The sequence below is a fragment of the Oncorhynchus mykiss genome, chromosome 6 (assembly GCF_013265735.2).
Source record: "Oncorhynchus mykiss isolate Arlee chromosome 6, USDA_OmykA_1.1, whole genome shotgun sequence".
Taxonomy (NCBI): domain Eukaryota; kingdom Metazoa; phylum Chordata; class Actinopteri; order Salmoniformes; family Salmonidae; genus Oncorhynchus; species Oncorhynchus mykiss.
In genome coordinates, this window is record NC_048570.1 from 85,929,433 (window position 1) to 85,957,375 (window position 27,943).

The following is a 27,943-nucleotide window of genomic DNA, read 5'->3' on the forward strand; positions in this document are numbered from 1 at the left end:
TCCATGGCCGACGTGAGTAAAACATTTAAATGTGTTAACCATCGCAAGGCTGCCGGACCAGACGGCATCCCTAGCTGCGTCCTCAGAGCATGCGCATACCAGCTAGCTGGCTGGTGTGTTTACAGGCATATTCAATCTCTCCCTATCCCAGTCTGCTGTCCCCACATGCTTCAAGATGGCCACCATTGTTCCTGTACCCAAGAAGGCAAAGGTAACTGAACTTAATAAATATCGCCCCGTAGCACTCACCTCTGTCATCATGAAGTGCTTTGAGAGACTAGTCAAGTATCATGTAACCTCTACCTTACCTGCCACCCAATACCCACTTCAATTGGCTTACCGCCCCAATAGATCAACAGACGATGCAATCACCATTACTCTGCACACTGCTCTATCCCATCTGGACAAGAGGAGTACCTATGTAAGAACATTGTTTATTGACTATAGCTCAGTATTCAACACCATAGTACCCACCAAGCTCATCATTAAGTTTGAGGCACTGGGTCTGAACCCCGCACCGTGCAATTGGGTCCTGGACTTCCTGACAGGCTGCCCCCAGGTGGTGATCCTTAACACTGGGATCCCACAAGGGTGTGTGCTCAGCCCCTTCCTGTACTCCCTGTTCACCCACGACTGCGTGGCCAAGCACGCCTCCAAATCAATCATCAAGTTTGCAGATGACACACCAGTAGTAGGCTTGATTCCCAACAATGACGAGACAGCCTACAAGAGGAGATGAGGGCTCTGGGAGTGTGGTGCCTGGAAAACAACCTCTCACTCAACACCAACAAAACAAAGGAGATGATTGTGGACTTCAGGAAACAGCAGAGGGTGCACCCCCCTATCTACATCGACGGGACCGCAGTGGAGAAGGTGGAAAGCTTCAAGTTCCTTGGCATACACATCACTGACAAACTGAAATGGACCACCCACACAGAGTGTGGTGAAGAAGGCGCAACAGAGCCTCTTCAACCGCAAGAGGCTAAAGAAATTTGGCTTGTCACCTATAACCCTCACACATTTTTACAGATGCACAATTGAAAGCATTCTGTTGGGCTGTATCACTGCCTGATTCGGAAGCTGCAACGCCCGCAACTTCAAGGCTCTCCAGAGGGTGGTGCGGGCATCCCAACACATTACCGGGGGCAAACTACCCACCCTCCAGGACACCTACTGTAATCACTGCCTCACACATCGATTGGGGGGGATACATTGAAGGGGAAGGCAATATATGCCTAATATCAGTTGATACATACAAATGACAGCTTTTTGAAATGTTTAAATTTCACTTTTATTTAAGCAGGTAGGCAAGTTGAGAACACCTTTATTTAACCAGGTAGGCAAGTTGAGAACAAGTTCTCATTTACAATTGCAACCTGGCCAAGATAAAGCAAAGCAGTTCGACACATACAACAGGAGATACCAGCCAGGCTACTTCACCTCACCAGTGAGCAAAAATACTGTACAGCCTGTAATGCTAGATAACAATAACACATACAGCAGAAAACTGTTATCCCAATCAACCAACATGGCTTTGAATTGAACACAACTTCCATGAATGCAGCTGGGGTACAGCCAGATGAAGTCAGGGTCAGTGGCTTGCTCTACGGCAGAGTGGCAGTTTGTCTACCTGGGACTGGAACCAGCTGCTCATTAGTCCATCTCCAAGATTGTTATTATTTCATATCAAAGCTTATGGAAGCATGAGATAAGTAATATTATACAGTTGAAGTCAGAAGTTTACATACACTTAGGTTGGAGTCATTAAAACTCGTTTTTCAACCACTCCACAAATTTCTTGTTAACAAACAAACATTTTGGCAAGTCGGTTAGGACATCTACTTTGTGCATGACACAAGCAATTTTTCCAACAATTGTTTACAGACAGATTATTTCACTTATAATTCACTGTACCAAAATTCCAGTGGGTCAGAAGTTTACATACACTAAGTTGACCTTTAAACAGCTTGGAAAATTCCAGAAAATGATGTCATGGCTTTAGAAGCTTCTGATAGGGTAATTTACATCATTTGAGTCAATTGGAGGTGTACCTGTGGATGTATTTCAAGGCCTACCTTCAAACACAGTGCCTTTTTGCTTGACATCATGGGAAAATCTAAAGAAATCAGCCAAGACCTCAGAAAATAAATTGCAGAACTCCACAAGTTTGAGTCATCCTTGGGAGCAATTTACAAATGCCTGAAGGTACCACGTTCATCTGTACAAACAATAGTACGCAAGTATAAACACCATGGGACCACGCAGCTGTCACAAGAAGGAGACGCATTCTGTCTCCTAGAGATGAACGTACTTTGGTGTGAAAAGTGCAAATCAATCCCAGAACAGCAAAGGACCTTGTGAAGATGCTGGAGGAAACAGGTACAAAAGTATCTATATCCTATATTGACATAACCTGAAAGGCCGCTCAGCAAGGAAGGAGCCACTGCTCCAAAACCGCCATTAAAAAAGCCAGACTACGGTTTGCAACTGCACATGGGGATAAAGATCGTACTTTTTGGAGAAATGTCCTCTGGTCTGATGAAACAAAAATAGAACCGTTTGGCCATAATGACCATTGTTATGTTTGGAGGGAAAAGGGGGAGGCTTGCATGCTGAAGAACACCATCCCAACCGTGAAGCACGGGGGTGGCAGCATCATGTTGTGGGGGTGCTTTGCTGCAGGAGGGACTGGTGCACTTCACAAAATAGATGGCATCATGATGTAGGGAAATTATATGGACATATTGAAGAAACATCTCAAGACATCAGGAAGTTAATGCTTGGTCGCAAATGGGTCTTCCAAATGGACAATGACCCCAAGCATACTTCCAAAGTTGTGGCAAAATGGCTTAAGGACAACAAAGTCAAGGTATTGGAGTGGCCATCACAAAGCCCTGATCTCAATCCTATGGAACATTTGTGGGCAGAACTGAAAAATCGTGTGCGAGCAAAGAAGCCTACAAACCTGACTCAGTTGCACCAGCTCTGTCAGGAGGAATGGGCCAAAATTCACCCAACTTATTGTGGGAAGCTTGTGGAAGGCTACCTGAAATGTTTGACCCAAGTTCAATTTAAAGGCAATGCTACCAAATACTAATTCAGTGGATGTAAACTTCTGACCCACTGGAAATGTGATGAAAGAAATAAAAGCTGAAATAAATCACTCTCTACTATTATTCTGACATTTCACATTCCTAAAATAAAGTGGTGATCCTAACTCACCAAAACATTACATTTTTACTTGGATTAAATGTCAGGAATTGGGAAAAACTGAGTTTAAATATATTTGGCTAAGGTGTTTGTAAACTTCTGACTTCAACTGTATTCACCTAGGGAGCCCGAGACCAGTGATATTATATACACCTAGGGAGCCCGAGACCAGTGATATTATATACACCTAGGGAGCCCGAGACCAGTGATATTATATACACCTAGGGAGCCCGAGACCAGTGATATTATATACACCTAGGGAGCCCGAGTCCAGTGATATTATATACACCTAGGGTGCCCGAGACCAGTAATACTATATACACCTAGGGAGCCCGAGACCAGTGATATTATATACACCTAGGGTGCCCGAGACCAGTAATACTATATACACCTAGGGTGCCCGAGACCAGTAATACTATATACACCTAGGGAGCCCGAGACCAGTAATACTATATACACCTAGGGAGCACGAGACCAGTAATATTATATACACCTAGGGAGCCTGAGACCAGTAATATTATATACACCACTCTAAATTGCTCTAAAATGTGTGTTTTTTTTCTCTGCAAAAGGGGGGTAAATTATCACACAAAATAAAAAAGGTGGGTAAAATGCATTTACCCTCCATTACACTACTGTTTGTCATGCCAAACATGATGGGGGGTGTGGCTTAGAACAAACACATCTGACTGCCAGGCTAGGTTACACACACCTCAACCAATGAGGGCCAGATCATTCGCTTTCTGGGTGATCGGAAGGAACACAACTTATCTACCGGTTATCAACAACTTATCTACAAGGGTGTATTGTTTTAAGGGACTTGGATGGCAGGTGTCAGGCAAAACAGCTTTCTGCTTGTTGGTCAAAAACAAGCAGTGCCCTCTGCTAAACCCACTAAAGCAAGTGAGAAGCACAGGTGAAAGGTAATCTAAGTGATAAGGACAATCTAATGCCATAGCATTGCCTTACACCAGTCTCGGGTACTTTCAGATGGAGATAGTGACTGCAATAATCCCTGGGTTCTCATTCGAAACATTGACGACGGCGCGGCCAATGTGTATAACAGTCCCGACGCTCTGTCTACACATTAATACTCTTAGCTTGGACTCTTGGAACTTTACAATGTTTTGGAAACTTTTGGAACTTTACTCTCATATCATTGAGAAATATTAAATTACTATACACCTTTTTAACACGATTAAAATGTTAATGTTACGACTTTAACAGTATCGCAATTGAGAATCGATTCCCGTTTAGATAGAGTATTTGTCTGTTTTGGCTGTCAGTTTATGTCTGAACATAAGGTTATTGGATATTAAAAGGAGTAGGTTACCTAGGCTAGTACATCTTGGACACGGTACAGTAGTACCTCTACTCATAAATGGTCTAAATGTACAATGGAACATGTAGAATTAGACTTACCTATGAGTAGAAGGGTTCCAACTGCTAAACCACCACCTAGTTCAAGAATAAAAAAATATTACAAATAGGTCGATTTTTGACAACATCATATAATTTACAGATAACCAAGTGTAGCATAGACCTGACATGCAAGGTGATTCATCAAGAAAGCGGGAGGGGGGGGACCATGATTTGGGGGGATTTTCACAACATTTCATCCATAGAATGGTTCTTTGGAGGACTGATTGTTAAGATATGTTTTGTCAAATATAGAGAACTAATATTTGCATATTTTACATTTTGTCCTTACATAGGCCTGTTAACTGTTTCATATGTAGGCTTTAAAAAGCAAAAATTACTGCTTGCTCTGTGGTCCCACAGGGAGAGCAGGCTTTTGAGCCAGCTCTAACTCATCAAGCTCATTGTTGAATAAGTGTTGGACTGGAACAAAAACCTGCAAACAAGTTACGAGTGCCCAGTACCATGACTGACGAATACTCCAGAGCCAGCTGACAACCATTACTATGGCGTGAAGGTGTGCCGGTTGTTTCAAATGGGGCACACGAATTATTGTTGACGTTACATTAACGTTATAGTAAATAACGTGAAGCTAGCCGGCTACCTTCATGCGACTCAGTGGTTGAAGACATGCAGTTGAATAGTGACAACATTCCTTTAAAACTAACTAAATGTAAAAAAAAATGTTAGATAGTTTAATCAATCAGAAAAAGCAAAACTCGCGTTAGCTAGCTGTCAACACATTCGTGGCAGACTGACCAATCACGTAGTCGAGAGATGTGACACCAGTCGAAACAATAAGTTGCCCGTTTTGAATCGAAGGTCTTGTGCCAGGTATTGAAACTAGTTTGCTTCGTGATTTCTTCTGAAAACTGGTGGTATTGCACGGTAAACGGTCCACGGTGGGTTTACCCACGCTCATCTTGGGGGCCGCCATGTTTTTTCCCCCGTGGTGACGGATGTTTTGAATTACATCAACCCAATCAGAGCTGGGATTGCTCAGTCGCTACCAATCACAGAAGCAGTTGTAAGGTAGCGTGTCTGTGTGAGGGCAGCTTCCGTAGCTGTCGGCGCTGGATAGCGGTGAGTTGATTATCGGACAGTTTACCGACAAATACATGTTTTAAATGTCTATTACCATTTAGTGAACGTATTTTGCTGAATAGAAGCTGCGATTGTGTGAAATAAAGACATAACTCTGATTTACAAACTGATGGTTAGGAAACTCGAACATGCAGATGGGGTTCTGTTTGTGAGTTGCCTTTGTTTTGCCCAGTCTTCAACCTTACAAAACGATTACAGCTTTGTTTATCTTTAGATTAGGGTTACACTAATGTATTTGAAATACAATATCCCAGCCTGACATCCTATTTGCATTCTAGAGAATACGGTCATCAGTCTGCAATGTGGATAGACACTTAGCTTTTAAATGACACACAGGTAGACTATTCGTGACTAGAAAGTAGCAGACTATGACCTTCAAACGTAGGCTTTTATAGATCTATAATATTTGATTTGCATAAATATTGCATATAGCCCAGAGCTCTCCAACCCTGTTTCGGGAGAACTCCGTCCTGTAGGTTTTCGCTCCAACCCTAATTTAGCCAACTGATTCTAATAGTTGGCTGCTTAATAAACCAGGTTAGTTGCAACTGGGGTTGAAACAAAAACCTACAGGAGGGTAGCTCTCCGGGAATAGTGTTGGAGAGTCCTGATCCAGCCTAACAAAGATTTAGATATATGTTTTATCATATCTGTTATGAAATCAGCCAAATGCATGTTGCAATCATGTTGTTCTAATCATCAGAAAGAATCCCTTTTGTCATCTTTCATCAATCTTTCATCTTGGCTATATTTTAAAGAGGCTGCTCAAAACCTCAAACCAAAAGTCCCCCCTTTCAGACCTCATGCCAACTAGTATTTTGTGATACATAAGCTAGTAAAGTTATCTTTTTTAATTTTTTATTTTCTCAACCTTTGCAAGGTTACCCTCACTGATGCCTGGACAGCCATTTGGTCAAGAACCTAAAATTACATGAAGTTAAATGTGTGCATGTGTAACATCACAATCATCCTTATACTGCAATTTATTCATCTTAAAGTGATTATTTGAACTATTGGACATTATGTTTATCATGTTCACAACCACTTTACTACTTAAAGATACTGTAGTGGCCCTCTGCTTGCTGCCTACATCAGCCAGCAAATGAGATAAGTTTCTGGTCATGTGACCTTGGGGCAGAGCCATGGCGATGCCAGGACTTAATTAGTGAGGTGTAACGTCTACACATATAAATGCAGCCTAAAGTGTAGAACTGACACAATTTCCTATTCTACATGACATAAAAAAATCATGCCTGTGACAAGACACTAATTTGCTGAGCAGGTGTGGGGTGGGTGGAAGGGGTTCAATCTAGCATGACGGGGGTGAGGTTGGGAGGAGTGGCTATATGTTTCCAGTCGGCCACAGTTTGAACTGAAGTTTTGGGGATTGTAACATTAGTCTTCAAATTAGCCTTTGTCTTTGTCTCTCAGGCTGATTTCGTAATTAGACTCAGTGTTGTCAAAACAAGGAGCTGTTGGACAGTCTGATGAAGGAGACTAGTCTTTGTTAACCTCTGTCTCTCTCATACTGTGACTCCAGTCATCTCAGGTCAGGGTCTGACCCCTTGCAGAGGGATTACAGACTGAGTCTCAGCTAACTTTACCTGTCACACAGACCCAATACTATAAAACAGAGGTACATTAGCTCCTGGTAGAATTTGTCCTTAGACACCGATCTGGGATCAGTTAACCTTCCCAAATCGTAACCATACCCATTATGAGGGAAAACTTAAAACTTTAGATCAGTGTCTATGGGAAACTTCATCCTACTCCAGAGCGCTCTATGAGCACTGCAAGAGAAGAGGCGTGCCTCTCATAGGGAGCTGTATGTGTGGTGGGTTAAGATGAGAGAGACTTACAGCTCAGTAAGGATGCTGTTATGCTCTAGACTAGAAGTGATGGCCCAACTGCTCACTTTACAAAATGCTCTTAGCAGAGGCAGTCCTGTTGTTGTGACAGCGCTTTGAGGTAAACATGGGCTGACAGGAGACCCGGGGAATATAGCCAGGCCTTCTACTGACAACACAGGGCATTGTGCAAGACCCACAAGAGGTAGGCTAGATCTAAGAGACATCTAAAAATGAAAAGGATAAAATAATTGACTGTTTAATGTATAATAATAAGGGTATTACCCGGGGTTAGGATATAGTGTTTAGTTTCATCACCATTGAATATTAGGAGAGGACAATGTCACTGGGAAAATCAACCCTTATTATTATTATTATTATTATTATTATTATTTTTTTTATCCCCTTTCTATCTTGTCTCATCGCTGCAACTCCCCACCGGGCTCGGGAGGCCAAGGTCGAGCCATGTGTCCTCCGAAACATGACCTGCCAAACTGCGCTTCCTAACACCCGCCCGCCAGCCGCACCAATGTGTCGGAGGAAACACAGTTCAACTGACGACTGAGGTCAGCCTGCAGGCACCCGGCCTGCCATAAGGAGTCGCTAGAGCGCGATGAGCCAAGTAAAGCCCCCCTCCGGCTAAACCCTCCCCTAACCCGGACGACACTGGGCCAATTGTGCGCCGCCCTATGGGACTCCTGATCACGGCCGGTTGTGATACAGCCTGGAATCGAACCCGTTTCTGTAGTGACGCCTCTAGCACTGCGATGCATTGCCTTAGACCGCTGCTCCACTCGGGAGGCATAAATCAACCCATTTTGAAGGGAATAATTCCACCACGTCTAAATTCCCAATTTAACCTGGTGGCCTACTGTATGTGGCCTACTGTATGTGGCCTACTGTATGTGGCCTTACAGGTCAATGTGTGGCAGTAGTATCAACATGACTGCCAGTATTTCTAAAATAACATCTCTTTCCCTCCTTTTTGAATGTCATCCGTCCCTGTGTATTATTTATATTATATCAGTTTTATCCATCAGTGTATCTGATTGGGCCATATAATGCAGGCAGTCATAACATGTCAGCCTCTTCCTCTGTATATTGTTCTGGTTTCTCCAGTCTTATTCCGCTATAGCGCTAGCTGTGTGTCACTGGGAGAGGGAATAGAATGGCTGTGACTAGAGGGGAAGTCAGATCTCCATCAATGTACTCCATGTTTGTTTGAGTAGCATTGAAAAGAAAGTAATGTTCTTAGGGTACATGGACAATTAGTGGGGCTAGGGTTTTTCTTCAGGCCGTTGTATTTTTTGACTTTTTTCCAATAGCAATTTTTTCAAAATGTCTATATTTTTGGCTTTCTTTGAATTTTCAACAGCTGCCGAGTGAATCATTTATAATGACTAGTTCTATATTAGTGAATGTTTAGGCTATATTGCAAATCATGCGTCTATAAATACAGTACATGTCCAGCTCACAATATGGCCTGATGCGCATAGACCTATTCTTCTGACATAATGGGTTGGGGGGGACGTTAGCTGGTGGCGAGGGGGGGGGGGGGGTGCTCTGTTGAGGTGTCTGAGTCATTGGCATGAACACTGACCTAATTGTGAAAGCAAGACCCTGATAAGATCAGTCCACTCTCTCAACACCGACCCAGCACCGCACACACCAGCCAGCGGCCAATACAATAAAGATTAGTCACCAGTATTCTATTCCGTGTCATTGTATGGGGACATGGGCCCAGCAGCCCCAGACACGTCCGTTCAATTCAAAGCAGTCGTATTCATATCACTAGACTGTTATTTGCTCTGGGCTGACCCATTGATTGCTGGCTCTAAGCCTCTGACTCCTCAAATAGGCACCCTGCTCAGCTGTTTGGCGGCTGGGTTGCTGCTAGCAACAATGAAAAGAGCAATGTGGAGATCAGTCTGTTCAATCATCTCTGTGTTCAGGAACAGGGGAGAGGGGGGCTAGATGGCTACATTGTAAGGCTGTGACTTGTGATTTGTTTTGCATCTGTCACTCTCGGTCCCAGACAGGTGTCTGTTTCTAAAACAGTAGGATTAGCTCTGATTGTGCTGATAGTTGCACACAGATCCCTAGTCAGTCCCCCTTTAAAACTCACATTAAGATCAAATCGAGCTTTAGCACCCACCCTTCCACTGCCTTCTGCTGCCCAGAGAGGGGACATCAGAGGTGGGATTCATTCCCTCCCCATCTGGGGTCCACAGGGAGAAGCACCATCTCTGACATGGGGTCTGTAAGCCTCTTAGCCCTCCAGTGGCCCAGCCCTCTTTCAGCCCATGTTTTCCTAATGTAGGCTTGTAAAGAGAGCAAGGGCCTTGTAGACTGTTTGAATTGGGACTCCCTTTGTGCTCCTAATAGACTGGTCATGTTTGATAATGACTGCCTTCGTAGAGTGAAACCTTTTTCTCTGATTTTATTAGATCCCCATTAGAGACAGCTAGTCTTCCTGGGGTCTGACACATAGGACTAACGAAAATACATTACACACAAAAATACTTTACAATTGACATACATTTAAAACATTAACATAGACATTACAGACTTTTATATAAAACAACTTTTGGAGACCAGGGGCGGTGATTCCAAGGAGGAACCTACTGCAGTCCCTTGTGGATCAGTTGGTAGAGCATAGCGCTTGCACCGACAGGGTTGTGGGTTCGATTCCCACGGGGGACCAGTAGGAAAATGTATTATGTACTCACTACTGTAAGTCGCTCTGCAGAAGACCGTCTGCTAAATGACAAAAGATGTCAGCCAGCTGGTTCTGATATCCCTATTCTCTCTGTTAGAAGCCCCCTTCTTACTGACTGGTAATGACGATATAGGCCTTGGTCTATTTAGGCCTAGTTTAGGTTGTATGATTGTTATTAGTGTCACACTGTGCTCCATGTTGACTCTTGTATCCAGTCATACAGTTGACAAATTTAATTAAGTTGTATGTAAATTCTGCTGCTTGTGATTCCTGAACTATTGTCTGAATGTTGTCCCCCAGTCAGTGATCATAGAGGTAAAAGACACCCAATGGGGTTTTTCTATTCACTGGTGGATTTGGGATCCCCTGTAGTTGCGCACCCGCTGTCGCTGGGAGCCATGTGACTGTAGGAGGCCGGCGGGTGACAGTAGGAGGCCGGCGGGTGACTGTAGGAGGCCGGCGGGTGACTGTAGGAGGCCGGCGGGTGACTGTAGGAGGCCGGCGGGTGACTGTAGGAGGCCGGCGGGTGACTGTAGGAGGCCGGCGGGTGACTGTAGGAGGCCGGCGGGTGACGGTAGGAGGCCGGCGGGTGACTGTAGGAGGCTGGCGGCTCTGAGGGCCTGTGACTGTAGGAGGCCGGCGGGTGACTGTAGGAGGCCGGTGGCTCTGAGGGCCTGTGACTGTAGGAGGTCGGCGGCTCTGGGGGCCTGTGACTGTAGGAGGGCGGCGGGTGACTGTAGGAGGGCGGCGGGTGACTGTAGGAGGGCGGCGGGTGACTGTAGGAGGGCGGCGGCTCTGGGAGCCATGTGACTGTAGGAGTCCAGCTGACACAGATGGTTCCACTCAGATGCTGCTACCACTCTTTGTTTTTCCAGGAACATATTTGGTGTGTAATCCTGGATTAACAGACAGAGATTTAGAGTTTAATGTCCAGCTGAATGTCAACAGCTACCCCAAAGACACAGGCAGGGTATTATGGAGGAGATAGCCTAGTGGGGTTTGTCCTAGACCCACAGCCAGGGGGATCGGGGGGTAGAGATCCTATCAGATGTCTCTGGTGGTGTGTCCCAACTCATTCTCAATCCCAATTTGAGTTCCTTGTGTAATGTAACACACACACCCCATGGGTGACAGAGACTGCCAGATAAAACCAGGTGGCTGCATGTGGCCTCTCTCTTGATATCAGTCACTGGCCGTGTGATCTTATTATGTTAAGACCATAATCCCTACCTATGATGAATGCACACCGGAATGGAGGGATGAAATGGAGAGATAATGAAGGATATAGGGGATTGTACACTGGTTTGGGGGATATGGCTGTGTGATGTTGAGTGGTTGTGATAGTCCTAAATGTTCTCTGATCCTTGATACTCCATGATAGGTGTTCAGAGGGCCCTCTGTACAGGCCCTTGATTTAGTCTGTTTTGGTGGGATTCAGTTCTACTCTAGGTCCCCAGTAGGACTGGACTGACCTGTGGGATTCAGTTCTACTCTAGGTCCCTAGTAGGACTGGACTGACCTGTGGGATTCAGTTCTACTCTAGGTCCCTAGTAGGACTGGACTGACCTGTGGGATTCACTTCTACTCTAGGTCCCTAGTAGGACTGGACTGACCTGTGGGATACAGTTCTATTCTAGGTTCCTAGTAGGACTGGAGTGACCTGTGGGATTCATTTCTATTCTAGGTTCCTAGTAGGACTGGACTGACCTGTGGGATTCAGTTCTACTCTAGGTCCCTGGTAGGACTGGACTGACCTGTGGGATTCAGTTCTATTCTAGGTTCCTAGTAGGACTGGACTGACCTGTAGGACTCAGTTCTACTCTAGGTTCCTAGTAGGACTGGACTGACCTGTAGGACTCAGTTCTACTCTAGGTTCCTAGTAGGACTGGAGTGACCTGTGGGATTCACTTCTACTCTAGGTTCCTAGTAGGACTGGACTGACCTGTAGGGCTCAGTTCTACTCTAGGTTCCTAGTAGGACTGGACTGACCTGTAGGATTCATTTCTATTCTAGGTTCCTAGTAGGACTGGACTGACCTGTTGGATTCACTTCTACTCTAGGTTCCTGGTAGGACTCGACTGACCTGTGGGATTCAGTTCTACTCTAGGTTCCTGGTAGGACTCGACTGACCTGTGGGATTCAGTTCTACTCTAGGTTCCTGGTAGGACTGGACTGACCTGTAGGACCAGGGGGCTGCTATGATCAGAGAAGTGCACACAAACTGGGTTCACTGCTGTTTGTCAGACCCTTTTTCTCTTTCCTCCAATAAGATAATATCTTCACAGTGACACACATTGAGAGACAATCACACACATTCACCACAGATTATTCCAGGACTCCTGGTGTAGAGGCAAAGACATGGCAGGGTGGAGGGATGAAACATGACCAGGATGTAGCGATAGAGGCAGTGGTATATGCAGTAGGATGTAGGGATAGAGGCAGGGGTATATGCAGTAGGATGTAGGGATAGAGGCAGGGGTATATGCAGTAGGATGTAGGGATAGAGGCAGGGGTATATGCAGTAGGATGTAGGGATTAGCGGTCGACTGATTATGATTTTTCAACACAGATACCGATTATTGGAGGACCAAAAAAGCCGATGCCGATTAATCGGCCAATTTTTTTGATTTACTGTTATTTATTTGTAGTAATGACAATCACATCAATACTGAATGAACACTTATTTTAACTTAATAAAATACATTTAAAAAATATACTTAGCCTCAAGTAAATAATGAAACATGTTTAATTTGGTTTAAATAATGCAAAACCGAAGTGTTGGAGAAGAAAGTAAAAGTGCAATATGTGCCATGTAAGAAAGCTAACGTTTCAGTTCCTTGCTCAGAACATGAGAACATATGAAAGCTAGTGATTCCTTTTAACATGAGTCTTCAATATTCCAAGGTAAGAAGTTTTAGGTTGTAGTTGTTATAGGACTATTTCTCTCCATACCATTTGTATTTCCTTAACCTTTGACTATTGGATGTTCTTATAGGCACTTTAGTATTGCCAGTGTAACAGTATAGCTTCCGTCCCTCTCCTCGCTCCACCCTGGGCTCGAACCAGCAACACAACGACAACAGCCACCATCGAAGCAACGTTAGCTATGCAGAGCAAGGGGAACAACTACTAGAAGGCTCAGGGGGCGTGACGTTTGAAACGCTATTAGCGCGCGCTAACTAGCTAGCCATTTCACTTCGGTTACACCAGCCTCATCTCGGGAGTTGATAGGCTTGAAGTCATAAACAGCGCAATGCTTGACGCACAACGAAGAGCTGCTGGCAAAACGCACGAAAGTGCTGTTTGAATGAATGTTTACGCGCCTGCTTCTGCCTACCACCGCTCAGTCAGATACTTAGATGCTTGTATGCTCAGTCAGATTATATGCAATGCAGGACACGCTAGATAATAATAGTAGTAATATCATCAACCATGTGTAGTTAACTAGTGATTTATGATTTATTGTTTTTTATAAAGATAAGTTTAATGCTAGCTAGCAACTTACCTTGGCTTACTGCATTCGCGTAACAGGCAGTCTCCTTGTGGAGTGCAACAAGAGAGAGAGGCAGGTCGTTATTGCGTTGGACTAGTTAACTGTAAGGTTGTGAGATTGGGTCCCCGAGCTGACATGGTGAAAATCTGTCATTCTGCCCCTGAACAAGGCAGTTAACCCACCGTTCCTAGGCCGTTATTGAAAATAAGAATGTGTTCTTAACTGACTTGCATAGTTAAATAAAGGTATACAAAAATATATATTAAAAATAAATCGGCAAATCGGGCGTCCAAAAATACCGATTTCTGATTGTTATGAAAACTTGAAATCGGCCCTAATTAATCGGCCATTCCGATTAATCGGTCGACCTCTAGTAGGGATAGAGGCAGGGGTATATGAGCAGGATGTAGCGATAGAGGCAGGGGTATATGCAGTAGGATGTAGGGATAGAGGCAGGGGTATATGCAGTAGGATGTAGGGATAGAGGCAGGGGTATATGCAGTAGGATGTAGGGATAGAGGCAGGGGTATATGCAGTAGGCATGAAAGGTGGAGCAATATCAGCAACAGGATATGGATTCAGTTTGTATTTTGGGTGAGAGGTGGGAGAAGAGTATCGTGTGTGTGTGTTGAAAGGGACAGGGGTAATGGGATTAGGGTTAACGCCTTTCGCGGGCGCAGGGAGAGCCACCTGACACTCGGTCTGTTGGGGACCTGGGGATTGTGGGGGACGGGGTACAGGACGCGGGGGTCTAATCCATGTCCATCTTTGGGAAGTCATTCCCAGAGCTCTGAGGATTTAGGGCTTTGGTTTCCGCTCTGCTAGCTTTGGTTAATAATGTTATTGGTGGGATGTGAGACATGGAGAGAAAGAGGGATGAATAGAGAGGAAAAAGAGGAATTCATTACCCTGTGGTGGTCTTGCAGGACAGAGTCCTAAGCTAAAAGCATGGTGTCTGAATATAGCCAGGTGTGATATGATCTATAATGTAGCCTACACCTCTAAACCCTCCCCAGAACACATACACCTCTAAACACTCCCCAGAACACATACACCTCTAAACACTCCCCAGAACACATACACCTCTAAACCCTCCCCAGAACACATACACCTCTAAACCCTCCCCAGAACACATACACCTCTAAACCCTCTCCAGAACACATACACCTCTAAACCCTCCCCAGAACACATACACCTCTAAACACTCCCCAGAACACATACACCTCTAAAACCTCCCCAGAACACATACACCTCTAAACCCTCCCCAGAACACATACACCTCTAAACCCTCCCCAGAACACATACACCTCTAAACCCTCTCCAGAACACATACACCTCTAAACCCTCCCCAGAACACATACACCTCTAAACACTCCCCAGAACACATACACCTCTAAACCCTCCCCAGAACACATACACCTCTAAACCCTCCCCAGAACACATACACCTCTAAACCCTCCCCAGAACACATACACCTCTAAACCCTCCCCAGAACACATACACCTCTAAACCCTCCCCAGAACACATACACCTCTAAACCCTCCCCAGAACACATACACCTCTAAACCCTCCCCAGAACACATACACCTCTAAACCCTCCCCAGAACACATACACCTCTAAACCCTCCCCAGAACACATACACCTCTAAACCCTCCCCAGAACACATACACCTCTAAACCCTCCCCAGAACACATACACCTCTAAACCCTCCCCAGAACACATACACCTCTAAACCCTCCCCAGAACACATACACCTCTAAACCCTCCCCAGAACACATACACCTCTAAACCCTCCCCAGAACACATACACCTCTAAACCCTCCCCAGAACACATACACCTCTAAACCCTCCCCAGAACACATACACCTCTAAACCCTCCCCAGAACACATACACCTCTAAACCCTCCCCAGAACACATACACCTCTAAACCCTCCCCAGAACACATACACCTCTAAACCCTCCCCAGAACACATACACCTCTAAACCCTCCCCAGAACACATACACCTCTAAACCCTCCCCAGAACACATACACCTCTAAACCCTCCCCAGAACACATACACCTCTAAACCCTCCCCAGAACACATACACCTCTAAACCCTCCCCAGAACACATACACCTCTAAACCCTCCCCAGAACACATACACCTCTAAACCCTCCCCAGAACACATACACCTCTAAACCCTCCCCAGAACACATACACCTCTAAACCCTCCCCAGAACACATACACCTCTAAACCCTCCCCAGAACACATACACCTCTAAACCCTCCCCAGAACACATACACCTCTAAACCCTCCCCAGAACACATACACCTCTAAACCCTCCCCAGAACACATACACCTCTAAACCCTCCCCAGAACACATACACCTCTAAACCCTCCCCAGAACACATACACCTCTAAACCCTCCCCAGAACACATACACCTCTAAACCCTCCCCAGAACACATACACCTCTAAACCCTCCCCAGAACACATACATCTCTAAACCCTCCCCAGAACACATACACCTCTAAACCCTCCCCAGAACACATACACCTCTAAACCCTCCCCAGAACACATACACCTCTAAACCCTCCCCAGAACACATACACCTCTAAACCCTCCCCAGAACACATAGTCTACTGGCTGTGTAGCCTACACCTCTAAACCCTCCCCAGAACACATAGTCTACTGGCTGTGTAGCCTACACCTCTAAACCCTCCCCAGAACACATAGTCTACTGGCTGTGTAGCCTACACCTCTAAACCCTCCCCAGAACACATAGTCTACTGGCTGTGTAGCCTACACCTCTAAACCCTCCCCAGAACACATAGTCTACTGGCTGTGTAGCCTACACCTCTAAACCCTCCCCAGAACACATAGTCTACTGGCTGTGTAGCCTACACCTCTAAACCCTCCCCAGAACACATAGTCTACTGGCTGTGTAGCCTACATCTCTAAACCCTCCCCAGAACACATAGTCTACTGGCTGTGTAGCCTACATCTCTAAACCCTCCCCAGAACACATAGTCTACTGGCTGTGTAGCCTACACCTCTAAACCCTCCCCAGAACACATAGTCTACTGGCTGTGTAGCCTACACCTCTAAACCCTCCCCAGAACACATAGTCTACTGGCTGTGTAGCCTACACCTCTAAACCCTCCCCAGAACACATAGTCTACTGGCTGTGTAGCCTACACCTCTAAACCCTCCCCAGAACACATAGTCTACTGGCTGTGTAGCCTACACCTCTAAACCCTCCCCAGAACACATAGTCTACTGGCTGTGTAGCCTACACCTCTAAACCCTCCCCAGAACACATAGTCTACTGGCTGTGTAGCCTACACCTCTAAACCCTCCCCAGAACACATAGTCTACTGGCTGTGTAGCCTACTTTGTAATCCCTCCATCAGGATGAACACTACTGTTCAACAGTTTGGGGTCACTAAGAAATGTCCTTGTTTTGTAATTGAAAGAAAAGCAAAAAAATTTTGTCCATTAAAATAACATCAAATTGATCAGAAATGCAGTGTAGACACTGTTAATGTTGTAAATGACTATTGTAGCTGGAAACAGCAGATTTTTTATGGAATATCTACATAGGCGTACAGAGGTCCATTATCAGTAACCATCACTCCTGTGTTCCAATGGCATGTTGTGTTAGCTAACCCAGGTTTATCATTTTAAAAGGATAATTGAACATTAGAAAACCATTTTGCAATTGTTAGCACAGCTGAAAACTATTGTTCTGATTTAAAGAAGCAATAAAACTGGCCCTCTTTAGACTAGTTGAGTATCTGTGCCTTTCAGCATAGAAAGAAATGTGCTTTTCTTTCAAAAACAAGGACATTTCTTAGCGACCCCAGACTGTTGAACGGTATGTGGAAGTCATTCTCACCAGGGCTAGATCGGTGAAACATTAGATTATCTCTACCATACCTTTTGTCATGCAGTTGTTGTTTCCTTTGAAATGTCCCTTACGTTGGAATAAAAGGCTATTTCAGTTTTTTTTTGCGTGTGTGTAAAGATTGAGTCACTCTCTCCCCATCCGGCAGGTTGCGTTCTGAGTAAAAGTCAATACCCTGAGTGGTGCTGCGGTGTTTGTTCAGACGACACACTGTTATCTCTGTCTGTGTGTGTGTGTGTGTGTGGCAGTCAACAAAGACTACGCGTTCCATTTCCATGGCTCCCACAGAACTGGATAACTGTCCTGAAGACCCTGGTCAGCATGGCTGATGCAAGGAGGGTAGTGTTAGGGACTGATGCTGGTATGAAGCTGTACTGTAGACCCTGGTGCAGTGTTAGGGACTGATGCAGTGTTAGGGACTGATGCTGGTATGAAGCTGTACTGTAGACCCTGGTGCAGTGTTAGGGACTGATGCAGTGTTAGGGACTGATGCTGGTATGAAGCTGTACTGTAGACCCTGGTCAACATGGTTGATGCAGGGAGGGCAGTGTTAGGGACTGATGCTGGTATGAAGCTGTCCTGAAGACCCTGGTCAACATGGTTGATGCAGGGAGGGCAGTGTTAGGGACTGATGCTGGTATGAAGCTGTCCTGAAGACCCTGGTCAACATGGTTGATGCAGGGAGGGCAGTGTTAGGGACTGATGCTGGTATGAAGCTGTCCTGAAGACCCTGGTCAACATGGTTGATGCAGGGAGGGCAGTGTTAGGGACTGATGCTGGTATGAAGCTGTCCTGAAGACCCTGGTCAACATGGTTGATGCAGGGAGGGCAGTGTTAGGGACTGATGCTGGTATGAAGCTGTCCTGAAGACCCTGGTCAACATGGTTGATGCAGGGAGGGCAGTGTTAGGGACTGATGCTGGTATGAAGCTGTACTGTAGACCCTGGTGCAGTGTTAGGGACTGATGCAGTGTTAGGGACTGATGCTGGTATGAAGCTGTACTGTAGACCCTGGTCAGCATGGCTGATGCAGTGATAGGGACTGATTCTAGTATGAAGCTGTACTGTAGACCCTGGTCAACATGGTTGATGCAGTGTTAGGGACTGATGCTGGTATGAAGCTGTACTGAAGACCCTGGTCAGCATGGTTGATGCAGTAACAGGGACTGATGCTGGTATGAAGCTGTACTGAAGACCCTGGTCAGCATGGTTGATGCAGGGAGGGCAGTGTTAGGGACTGATGCTAGTATGAAGCTGCTAGGCTGGTATGTTTGTCCGTCCCCTGCAAGGTGTCGATTGGCCAATCTCACACAGGGTCAAAGGTTAGGCTGGTTCTGTGGTGTCAACGGGCTGTAGAGCCCCTGAGAATGAAACACCAGGGAGTGTGACACTAGTCTGCACTGCACACTACTCCTAGAGCTGCTAATAGACTAGCTGCTGTGACAGCTCACCCCTCACCTGTCTGTCCCCTGAATGAAGCGCTGTAATGATGTGTGTTGTGTTTGTGTAGGTGGTGAGATGTTCCGCAGTGCGCTGGGGAAGACCCTCGGCTTCGTGGGATACACCATCCAGTACGGCTGCGTCGCCCACTGTGCCTTTGAGTACATCGGAGAGTTTGTTGCGGTGTGTAGGATACTTTTCTCTCTGTGGCCATGGTCTGTGAACTCCCGAGTAACAACTTCAATGTCTGTGAATTTACCCACAGTGCTCTGGTCCTTCTATGGAGCCCACCATCACAAGCCACAACGTTGTCTTCTCAGAACGGTTGAGTCGCCATCTCTGCAGAATCGAGAAGTGAGTTTTAGTTTTCAACTTGAATTTCTCAAAGTTGGTAAAGTAAAACGTAGTTTACCCTGAGTGGTGTCTTTTTGCTCCGTAACCCCTTGATGTTCTCCCTGATATCTGTGAATGACATCACACCCCATGGATCCTGTCTTCTCTGTCTGCAGTGGTGATATAGTCATCGCTAAGAGTCCATTTGATCCACATATGAACATCTGTAAAAGAGTCATCGGTTTGGAGGGAGACAAAGTCTGCACCAGTGGCCCCTCGGATGTCTTCAAGACCCACCAATACGTAAGTATTCATCAACAGTCATGTCCCAGGACTCTCAGCCACATGTAAAGTATTCATCAACAGTCATGCCCCAGGACTCTCAGCCACACGTAAAGTATTCATCAACAGTCATGTCCCAGGACTCTCAGCCACACGTAAAGTATTCATCAACAGTCATGCCCCAGGACTCTCAGCCACATGTAAAGTATTCATCAACAGTCATGTCCCAGGACTCTCAGCCACATGTAAAGTATTCATCAACAGTCATGTCCCAGGACTCTCAGCCACATGTAAAGTATTCATCAACAGTCATGCCCCAGGACTCTCAGCCACATGTAAAGTATTCATCAACAGTCATGCCCCAGGACTCTCAGCCACACGTAAAGTATTCATCAACAGTCATGTCCCAGGACTCTCAGCCACACGTAAAGTATTCATCAACAGTCATGCCCCAGGACTCTCAGCCACATGTAAAGTATTCATCAACAGTCATGCCCCAGGACTCTCAGCCACATGTAAAGTATTCATCAACAGTCATGCCCCAGAACTCTCAGCCACATGTAAAGTATTCATCAACAGTCATGCCCCAGGACTCTCAGCCACATGTAAAGTATTCATCAACAGTCATGCTCCAGGACTCTCAGCCACATGTAAAGTATTCATCAACAGTCATGCCCCAGAACTCTCAGCCACATGTAAAGTATTCATCAACAGTCATGCTCCAGGACTCTCAGCCACATGTAAAGTATTCATCAACAGTCATGCCCCAGAACTCTCAGCCACATGTACAGTATTCATCAACAGTCATGCCCCAGGACTCTCAGCCACATGTAAAGTATTCATCAACAGTCATGCTCCAGGACTTTCAGCCACATGTAAAGTATTCATCAACAGTCATGTCCCAGGACTCTCAGCCACATGTAAAGTATTCATCAACAGTCATGCTCCAGGACTCTCAGCCACATGTAAAGTATTCATCAACAGTCATGCTCCAGGACTCTCAGCCACATGTAAAGTATTCATCAACAGTCATGTCCCAGGACTCTCAGCCACATGTAAAGTATTCATCAACAGTCATGCTCCAGGACTCTCAGCCACATGTAAAGTATTCATCAACAGTCATGCCCCAGGACTCTCAGCCACATGTAAAGTATTCATCAACAGTCATGTCCCAGGACTCTCAGCCACATGTAAAGTATTCATCAACAGTCATGCTCCAGGACTCTCAGCCACATGTAAAGTATTCTACCTTTAGTTTACCAGGTAAGAGTATTGAGAGCACATTTACAACAACAACCTGGAGAAGACTTTGACGAGGGCTTGAAATGAGCCAGTAAAGCAATACATTCTGGATGAACGATTAAGCCTTGTCAAGACACTTCATGTTGTGTTTCAGATAGTCTCTCATTTCAGTCAATCATCTTCATAAGTAGCCAAACCCCTGTGTCTTCAACTCAATCCCAGTGTGTTCTGGGTGTTTAGATTCCAGACCAGGGACATCCATCTTGTGTCGTCAGTCCAAATATCATCTTTTGACAGCGACTGCATTTCCTCAGAGCCGTGGTTGTGGTGGAACCACTGTCATTGCATTCTTATTACTGCTCTCCCCCGGCCACGCCGCCCTCAGCCACCGCTCAGCCTGCCAATCTCTCTGAAGCCTGTTAGAGTTAGTGCCAACCGAGTGGACAGGTTGATGGGTGGGCTGAGGTGTTTGTGTTGTGTGTGTGTGTGTACACACACACTCACATGAACAGTGGACGTATAGGTGAATGTAACCACACACAGGATGTGCTGGTGTCATCCAGGAAATGAAAGAAACTAATTTTCCTCTGGGAACAGGTTTCATCTCTACACACAGGCAGTAAAGCTATTTTGAACAGGTTACTGCAGAACAGGTTTAATCTCTACACATGTCTTGGTCAAAGGTCTCAGCCTACAGATGTACTCTCTTAATTGGATCACTCTGTTGGCGCAGAAAATGCAGACATGTTGTGTATTTAAGTTTTAAAACGTATTCTAATGTTTGTTATTCACACTTTAAAATGTCAGACTTGATTTACCCTTATTTAAAATGTATCAGCCCATACAAAAATGTCCATGCATTTTAATCCACATAATAACCCACATTTCCTGTTACTGCAGGATGATTTCCCTGCTGTGAGAAACTGGTCAAATTAAGATGGCAGATCGGTACCTCTGAAATGTGTCTCAGTGCAAGACATAGGTCAACAATGAATAAGACCAGACCAATCTCTGTAGGGTTTCCCCCGTCAAAACACACACCAAAATGTCTGTCAACACAGTTGGTTGTGGTGTTAATGAAATAGAAGCCTTGTGTGACATAAGGCATCCCACCATGCATGTTTTTGTTTGTGTGCTATACGAGAGCCTGTCCTCACCTCCTTTTTCTTCTGACGGGCTGGCAGGTTCTTTCCTCCCACATTGATGATGAGGAGATGGACAAATTGGCTTGTCACCTCTTAGGAGTCTTTCCTACAGTATGTCTGCTGCATTGTCACAACAAAGACATTTGATCCATGATGTGATGGTGGGTGTCTTTGAGAGAGACAGAGGGGGAGAGAGAGCCTTCAGAGTCTAAAGGTATTCCCTCCATGTTAGACAAAACACTGTACCTCAATGATATTAGTCTAATGATTAGAGCAGGGTGAGGCCTTAAACAGCACTACCTCAATCATGTTAGCTTAATGAGCGAAGCAGGGTGAGGCCTTAATCATGTTAGCTTAATGAGCGAAGCAGGGTGAGGCCTTAAACAGCACTACCTCAATCATGTTATCTTAATGAGGCAGGGTGAGGCCTTAAACAGCACTACCTCAATCATGTTATCTTAATGAGGCAGGGTGAGGCCTTAAACAGCACTACCTCAATCATGTTAGCTTAATGAGCGAAGCAGGGTGAGGCCTTAAACAGCACTCTACCTCAATCATGTTAGCTTAATGAGCAACTCAGGGTGAGGCCATACCAGGCTGTTGAACGGCAGACTTCACTATCCAGGTGAGCTCAGCTTTCCCACCTTGACACGTCTCTGACAGGTACACATAGCCTCGCCCCCACCCCTTCAACCACCCAACCACAGAACAGGTTCCATCACTCCCTCTGAGTCCCATCACAACACAGCCGCCAGGTTGAGCTGAGATACGCCACTCAACCCTAAACCCTAGCTGGGCACACAGTCTGACTGGATGACTGGGCTGGCTGGAAGTGTGTTGTGGAAAGTAACAATGTCTGTTGATTATGGTTTGGCTGAGCGCTCTCATTCTGTTCTGGTGACTCAGTGTAGGGAGTTGGGAGAGGGCATGTCAGACTCGGGGCTTAGTGTCATAGAGAAGTAGGTAAACAGTTCAGGAGGAGTGTTTGCTTCTCTGCCTGTCAATCATGCAGGTGCTTATCCTTGACATCCTCTCTACCTTCACTCAACACTGGTGTGTGATCCATAAATTAGTTTTCAGAGACTGCTGTGGTTATGATGGCCTGCGGTGAGCTTGCAGGTGTTTAATCAGAGAAGAAGAGTTCCACCAACTATGACGGGGGACAGAATTTGAACATGTCTACCTAGTTCCAATACCTCCAGTATCATACCCCTAGGTAATAACCAGATCCATTTGAACATGTCTACCTCGTTACGATACCTCCAGTATCATACCCCGAGGTAATAACCAGATCCAGTTGAACATCCGGTGCAGGTAATATGAAAGGAGAGGTTAGTTCTACCCTCTGGTTAAGTTAAGGTTCAAAGAGGAGAACGTCAGGGACATCCGTTTCTACAAATGATAGAGTCTGGCCTCTCTTTACACCATCCCAGTCATAATAAAGTGTACGTTTCTGACATGTGTTAACCTGCAAGGTGATGTGTGAACCCTCGGTCTTTCAACACATCATAACATACTGCAATAATAATATATGTCATTTAGCAGACGCTTTTATCCAAAAGCGGCATTCATACATTTTAACGTATGGGTGTCCCAGGGAATCGAACCCACAACCCTGGCTGTGCCAGCACCATGCTCTACCAACTGAGCCATACATGGCAGATCAACTTTAACAGGCCTTTTAACAATAACCAATGAATTACCAGTTCATTAGTGGTAAATAAATCTGACTATAGATTTCAGAGGAGTAACTTTGCGATGCCCTGTCTGTGGCTAGAGACTCCGTGTGGAATGTTCTCTACAGGGTCATTTAGTTTGATGCTCCGAATCAATCAGAGCTTTGGTGTTTGTGTGTCTGTGTATTTGTTGATCACTCTTGATTGACCCGCAGCAGATCGATCTAAATTGATTGACCTTGTTCGTAGTGGACAGAATGGAGTCTAGATCCTGAATAGAGTTGACCTATACCTTGATGTTGGATTAGTTAGGTAGTTCCTTCAAACCTTCACTCCGTGGGCCCTAAGCTTTAACCACCACTAATGTATCCTATCCTAGTGTTTGCGAAACTCTGAGGCAGTGTAATGGACTCTGATTAGACCTTCTGCTAGCCTCAAAAGCACTTTCAATAACGACATTGTCATGTGTTTCTATGGAGACTTGAACCCGCTTTGAACCCAGAAGTAGTCTGAACCTGTGTTCAAGCAGCCGCCCTTTTGTGTCTCCTAAAACATAGATGAGCGTGCCTACCGACAGGGTCGTGTTGATGATATCACACGCCTGACCTTTCTGAGCAGGACAAAGGCAGTGAGTCAGTCTAAGATGGAGGCTGAGGCTGGAGCATAGCAAGGGCGTATGGTCCAGCAGATGACAAATGGCGCCGGCGTTCCTCTCTGGTCCCCGTGTGCTTGGGAGCAGCCATATGTTGCCATGCTACTGAGGGGTAATGGTGGGAATGCGGCAGGCTGACATATGCTTCTCAGATGACTCCTTTAATGACATTGGTTTGTGTCGTCGTTGTTCTCGGGGGCCGAGTTGTTTACCTCGTGTTAGGTCAATATGTCACTGCATCACGATTAGTGTCAGCTCATCTGGCTCATCTATGGAATATGAAACGCAACACAATGCATAGGTTAATACTGCATAATGATTCTGGATGTTGGGACGATTGCGATACGATGGACGCGCACAATTGGAATCAAGACATCAGTGGTTGCGTCTCCCCCCCCCCCACCCTCTGATAATGTTCTCATCTGATTTCATCTCCCTCTCCTTTTCTCCCCAAGACTTTGTTCATTAAAAAGTTAGGCAACACAAACATAGTTGCAGATTGTGATGCCCATTATGACAATATAATGTGTTGTTCATCCTGTCTTCACATATAGGAGGGACGAGGAACTTAATTAGGGCCTTGACAAGATTACTCTAGTAAAGTGATGAGATGAATCATAATTGGTGTCACTGTGGATTAGCGCTCGCTCCGATTGGCCACCCCACTGGCAGCTCGGGCCTCACTAGTGGAGACCAGTGGACGATTCTGACTGAAAATCTTCAGCCCTGGCCCCTCTCTCTCTCTCCCCCTCTAGATCTCCCTTGGTAAGAGGGGGTTAGATCTCAGCCAACAGCCTAATGGCCCCTTTTGAAGTCCCAATAAGTCCCCCTGACCCTGCCCCCGTTACACATGACCCCTTGCTCCTATGACCGTCCGGGGCTAAAGGAGGGGTTGACGTTAAGTTGGGGTGAGGGAAGGTAGGGGGGGATGTTCAGTTGGGCGAGGCGGATGAGGTGGGCTCTCTTTACATAATGGTGGGTGGTGGGTGCTGGCGCTGTATTGTCTCACTCCTTCCTGTAAACAAAGTTTAAAAGCTAGGTCAGAGAATGGTGGTGTTTACAGTATAACTGGCTGTTGCAGTCGTCGTGGAACAAATTCAATATTTTCTATCGTTGTGTTTTTTCCCGTGTCTTGCTGTGGGTGTGTGTCTTGCTGTGGGTGTGTGTCTTGCTGTGGGTGTGTGTCCTGCCGTGGGGGTGTGTCTAGGTTCCAAAAGGGCACGTGTGGCTGGAAGGGGATAATCTTAGGAATTCCACAGACTCCAGGAGCTACGGCCCAGTTCCCTATGCCCTGATTCGAGGCCGTGTCTGCTTAAAGGTAAGGAGGGGAACATCGCCGGACCCATCTCACATTCATTTGAACCTTTAGAGTTAGTATAATGGTCTGTATAAAGAGTTAGTAGAATGCTCTGGTCTGTATAAAGAGTTAGTAGAATGATCTGGTCTCTGTAAAGAGTTAGTATAATGGTCTGGTCTGTATTAAGAGTTAGTATAATGGTCTGGTCTGTATAAAGAGTTCGTATAATGGTCTGGTCTGTATAAAGAGTTAGTATAATGGTCTGGTCTGTTTAAAGAGTTAGTATAATGGTCTGGTCTGTTTAAAGAGTTAGTAGAATGATCTGGTCTCTGTAAAGAGTTAGTATAATGGTCTGGTCTGTATAAAGAGTTAGTTTAGTGGTCCGGTCTGTATAAAGAGTTAGTGTAATGCTCTGGTCTGTGTAAAGAGTTAGTGTAATGGTCTGGTCTGTATAAAGAGTTAGTTTAATGGTCCGTTCTGTTTAAAGAGTTAGTTTAAATGTTTGGTCTGTATAAGGAGTTAGTAGAATGGTCTGGTCTGTATAAAGAGTTAGTATAATGCTCTGGTCTGTATAAAGAGTTAGTATAATGCTCTGGTCTGTATAAGGAGTTAGTAGAATGGTCTGTATAAAGAGTTAGTAGAATGCTCTGGTCTCTGTAAAGAGTTAGTAGAATGCTCTGGTCTCTGTAAAGAGTTAGTAGAATGCTCTGGTCTCTGTAAAGAGTTAGTAGAATGCTCTGGTCTCTGTAAAGAGTTAGTAGAATGCTCTGGTCTGTATAAAGAGCTATTATAATGGTCTGGTCTCTGTAAAGAGTTAGTAGAATGCTCTGGTCTCTGTAAAGAGTTAGTTGAATGGTTTGGTCTGTATAAAGAGTTAGTAGAATGGTCTGTATAAAGAGTTAGTTTAATGGTCTGGTCTGTGTAAAGAGTTAGTAGAATGATCTGGTCTCTGTAAAGAGTTAGTAGAATGCTCTGGTCTCTGTAAAGAGTTAGTTGAATGGTTTGGTCTGTATAAAGAGTTAGTAGAATGGTCTGTATAAAGAGTTAGTTTAATGGTCTGGTCTGTGTAAAGAGTTAGTAGAATGCTCTGGTCTCTGTAAAGAGTTAGTAGAATGCTCTGGTCTCTGTAAAGAGTTAGTAGAATGCTCTGGTCTGTGTAAAGAGTTAGTAGAATGCTCTGGTCTGTGTAAAGAGTTAGTAGAATGCTCTGGTCTGTGTAAATAGTTAGTAGAATCCTCTGGTCTGTGTAAAGAGTTAGTAGAATGCTCTGGTCTGTATAGAGAGAAATCTGTGCCACGTTTACGATATCACAGCCTCCTTTTGACTTTGCCCATGGCCATGGTTAAATATGAAATGCCTTGCACTAAAATTGATTGTAGGTTTACTGTTGCTTTGCCTGTATTCAAAATATTCCTTATTCCCCATTCTGTGGCAAGTTGAGTAAATGCAAACACTCAAACAAGTTGGAAGTTCAAGACAGATCTGTCTCGTAGACCAAGGCCTGGGCAACCTATTGTCTAGCTGTCCATTCTGCTGTGTTGTCATGTCACTGGATGTCATAGCAACCATGACCCTGGAAACAGGTCAGACAACCTTCTGTCTGTTTGACTGGACCGCAGCCGTACACTGGGGGCCCAATGACGAGACCTGACGACAGTTTTATGAAGTCGCATACATCATTTAAATCCACGTTACCAAGCGTATCCAGGAAGTGAGGATGTTGGAATAGTCATGATAAACACATTATGTAATGGATAAATGTTGTTTGTTCTTCTTTTATGAGAGCCCTATTACCCTTTTAACCCAACGTCTTCTGTCTTCTCCTTCTCCTTTGTTTGTTTTGGTGTTTTTCTCTCTTTCCAGCTCTGGCCTCTACATCATGTTGGTGCCCTCAACCAAAGTCCCACAGGACGAGTCGTAAGAAGGAGTGACTGAGTCTACTGATCTGTGTACATGCATCATTTTGTAATATTTTCTAATTAAAGGCATATTTATCTTGAAGAATGTTGTCCCTCTCAATTTGACTGACAATTTGAGTTCATTTGGGTTGAATTGTAGGGTGTGTTTGAGTTAAATGTGAAAATCCATGGATAGTTGGATCTGCAGGTTGATAACGTACCAGGCATAGTAATCTGGGGCTTCCAGTGTGTTGGCAGGAGCAGCACCCTGCTCTGTAGGAACAGCGTCACGTGAGG

General features: G+C 45.2%; 2 protein-coding genes across 2 annotated transcripts in view; one reads left to right on the forward strand and one right to left on the reverse strand.

Moving 5' to 3' along the window:
• Positions 1-5,575, reverse strand: part of elp4 (elongator acetyltransferase complex subunit 4) — a 122,908-nt gene extending 117,333 nt beyond the window's left edge. Inside the window, exons 1-2 of the mRNA XM_036981322.1 lie at positions 5,389-5,575; positions 4,633-4,668 (exon numbers count right to left, since the gene is read on the reverse strand). Coding sequence (XP_036837217.1) covers positions 4,633-4,668; positions 5,389-5,566 — 214 coding nt within the window. The 5' untranslated portion in view covers positions 5,567-5,575. The remainder of the gene's footprint in view (positions 1-4,632; positions 4,669-5,388) is intronic.
• LOC110526731 (mitochondrial inner membrane protease subunit 1) lies at positions 5,246-27,749 on the forward strand. Its single transcript, XM_036981321.1, has 6 exons — positions 5,246-5,712; positions 19,192-19,304; positions 19,387-19,475; positions 19,631-19,757; positions 25,659-25,769; positions 27,612-27,749. Exons 2-6 carry the CDS (start codon positions 19,200-19,202, stop codon positions 27,681-27,683), a joined length of 504 nt encoding a protein of 167 aa, XP_036837216.1. The 5' UTR covers positions 5,246-5,712; positions 19,192-19,199; the 3' UTR covers positions 27,684-27,749.
• The last annotated feature ends 194 nt before the right edge of the window (positions 27,750-27,943 follow it).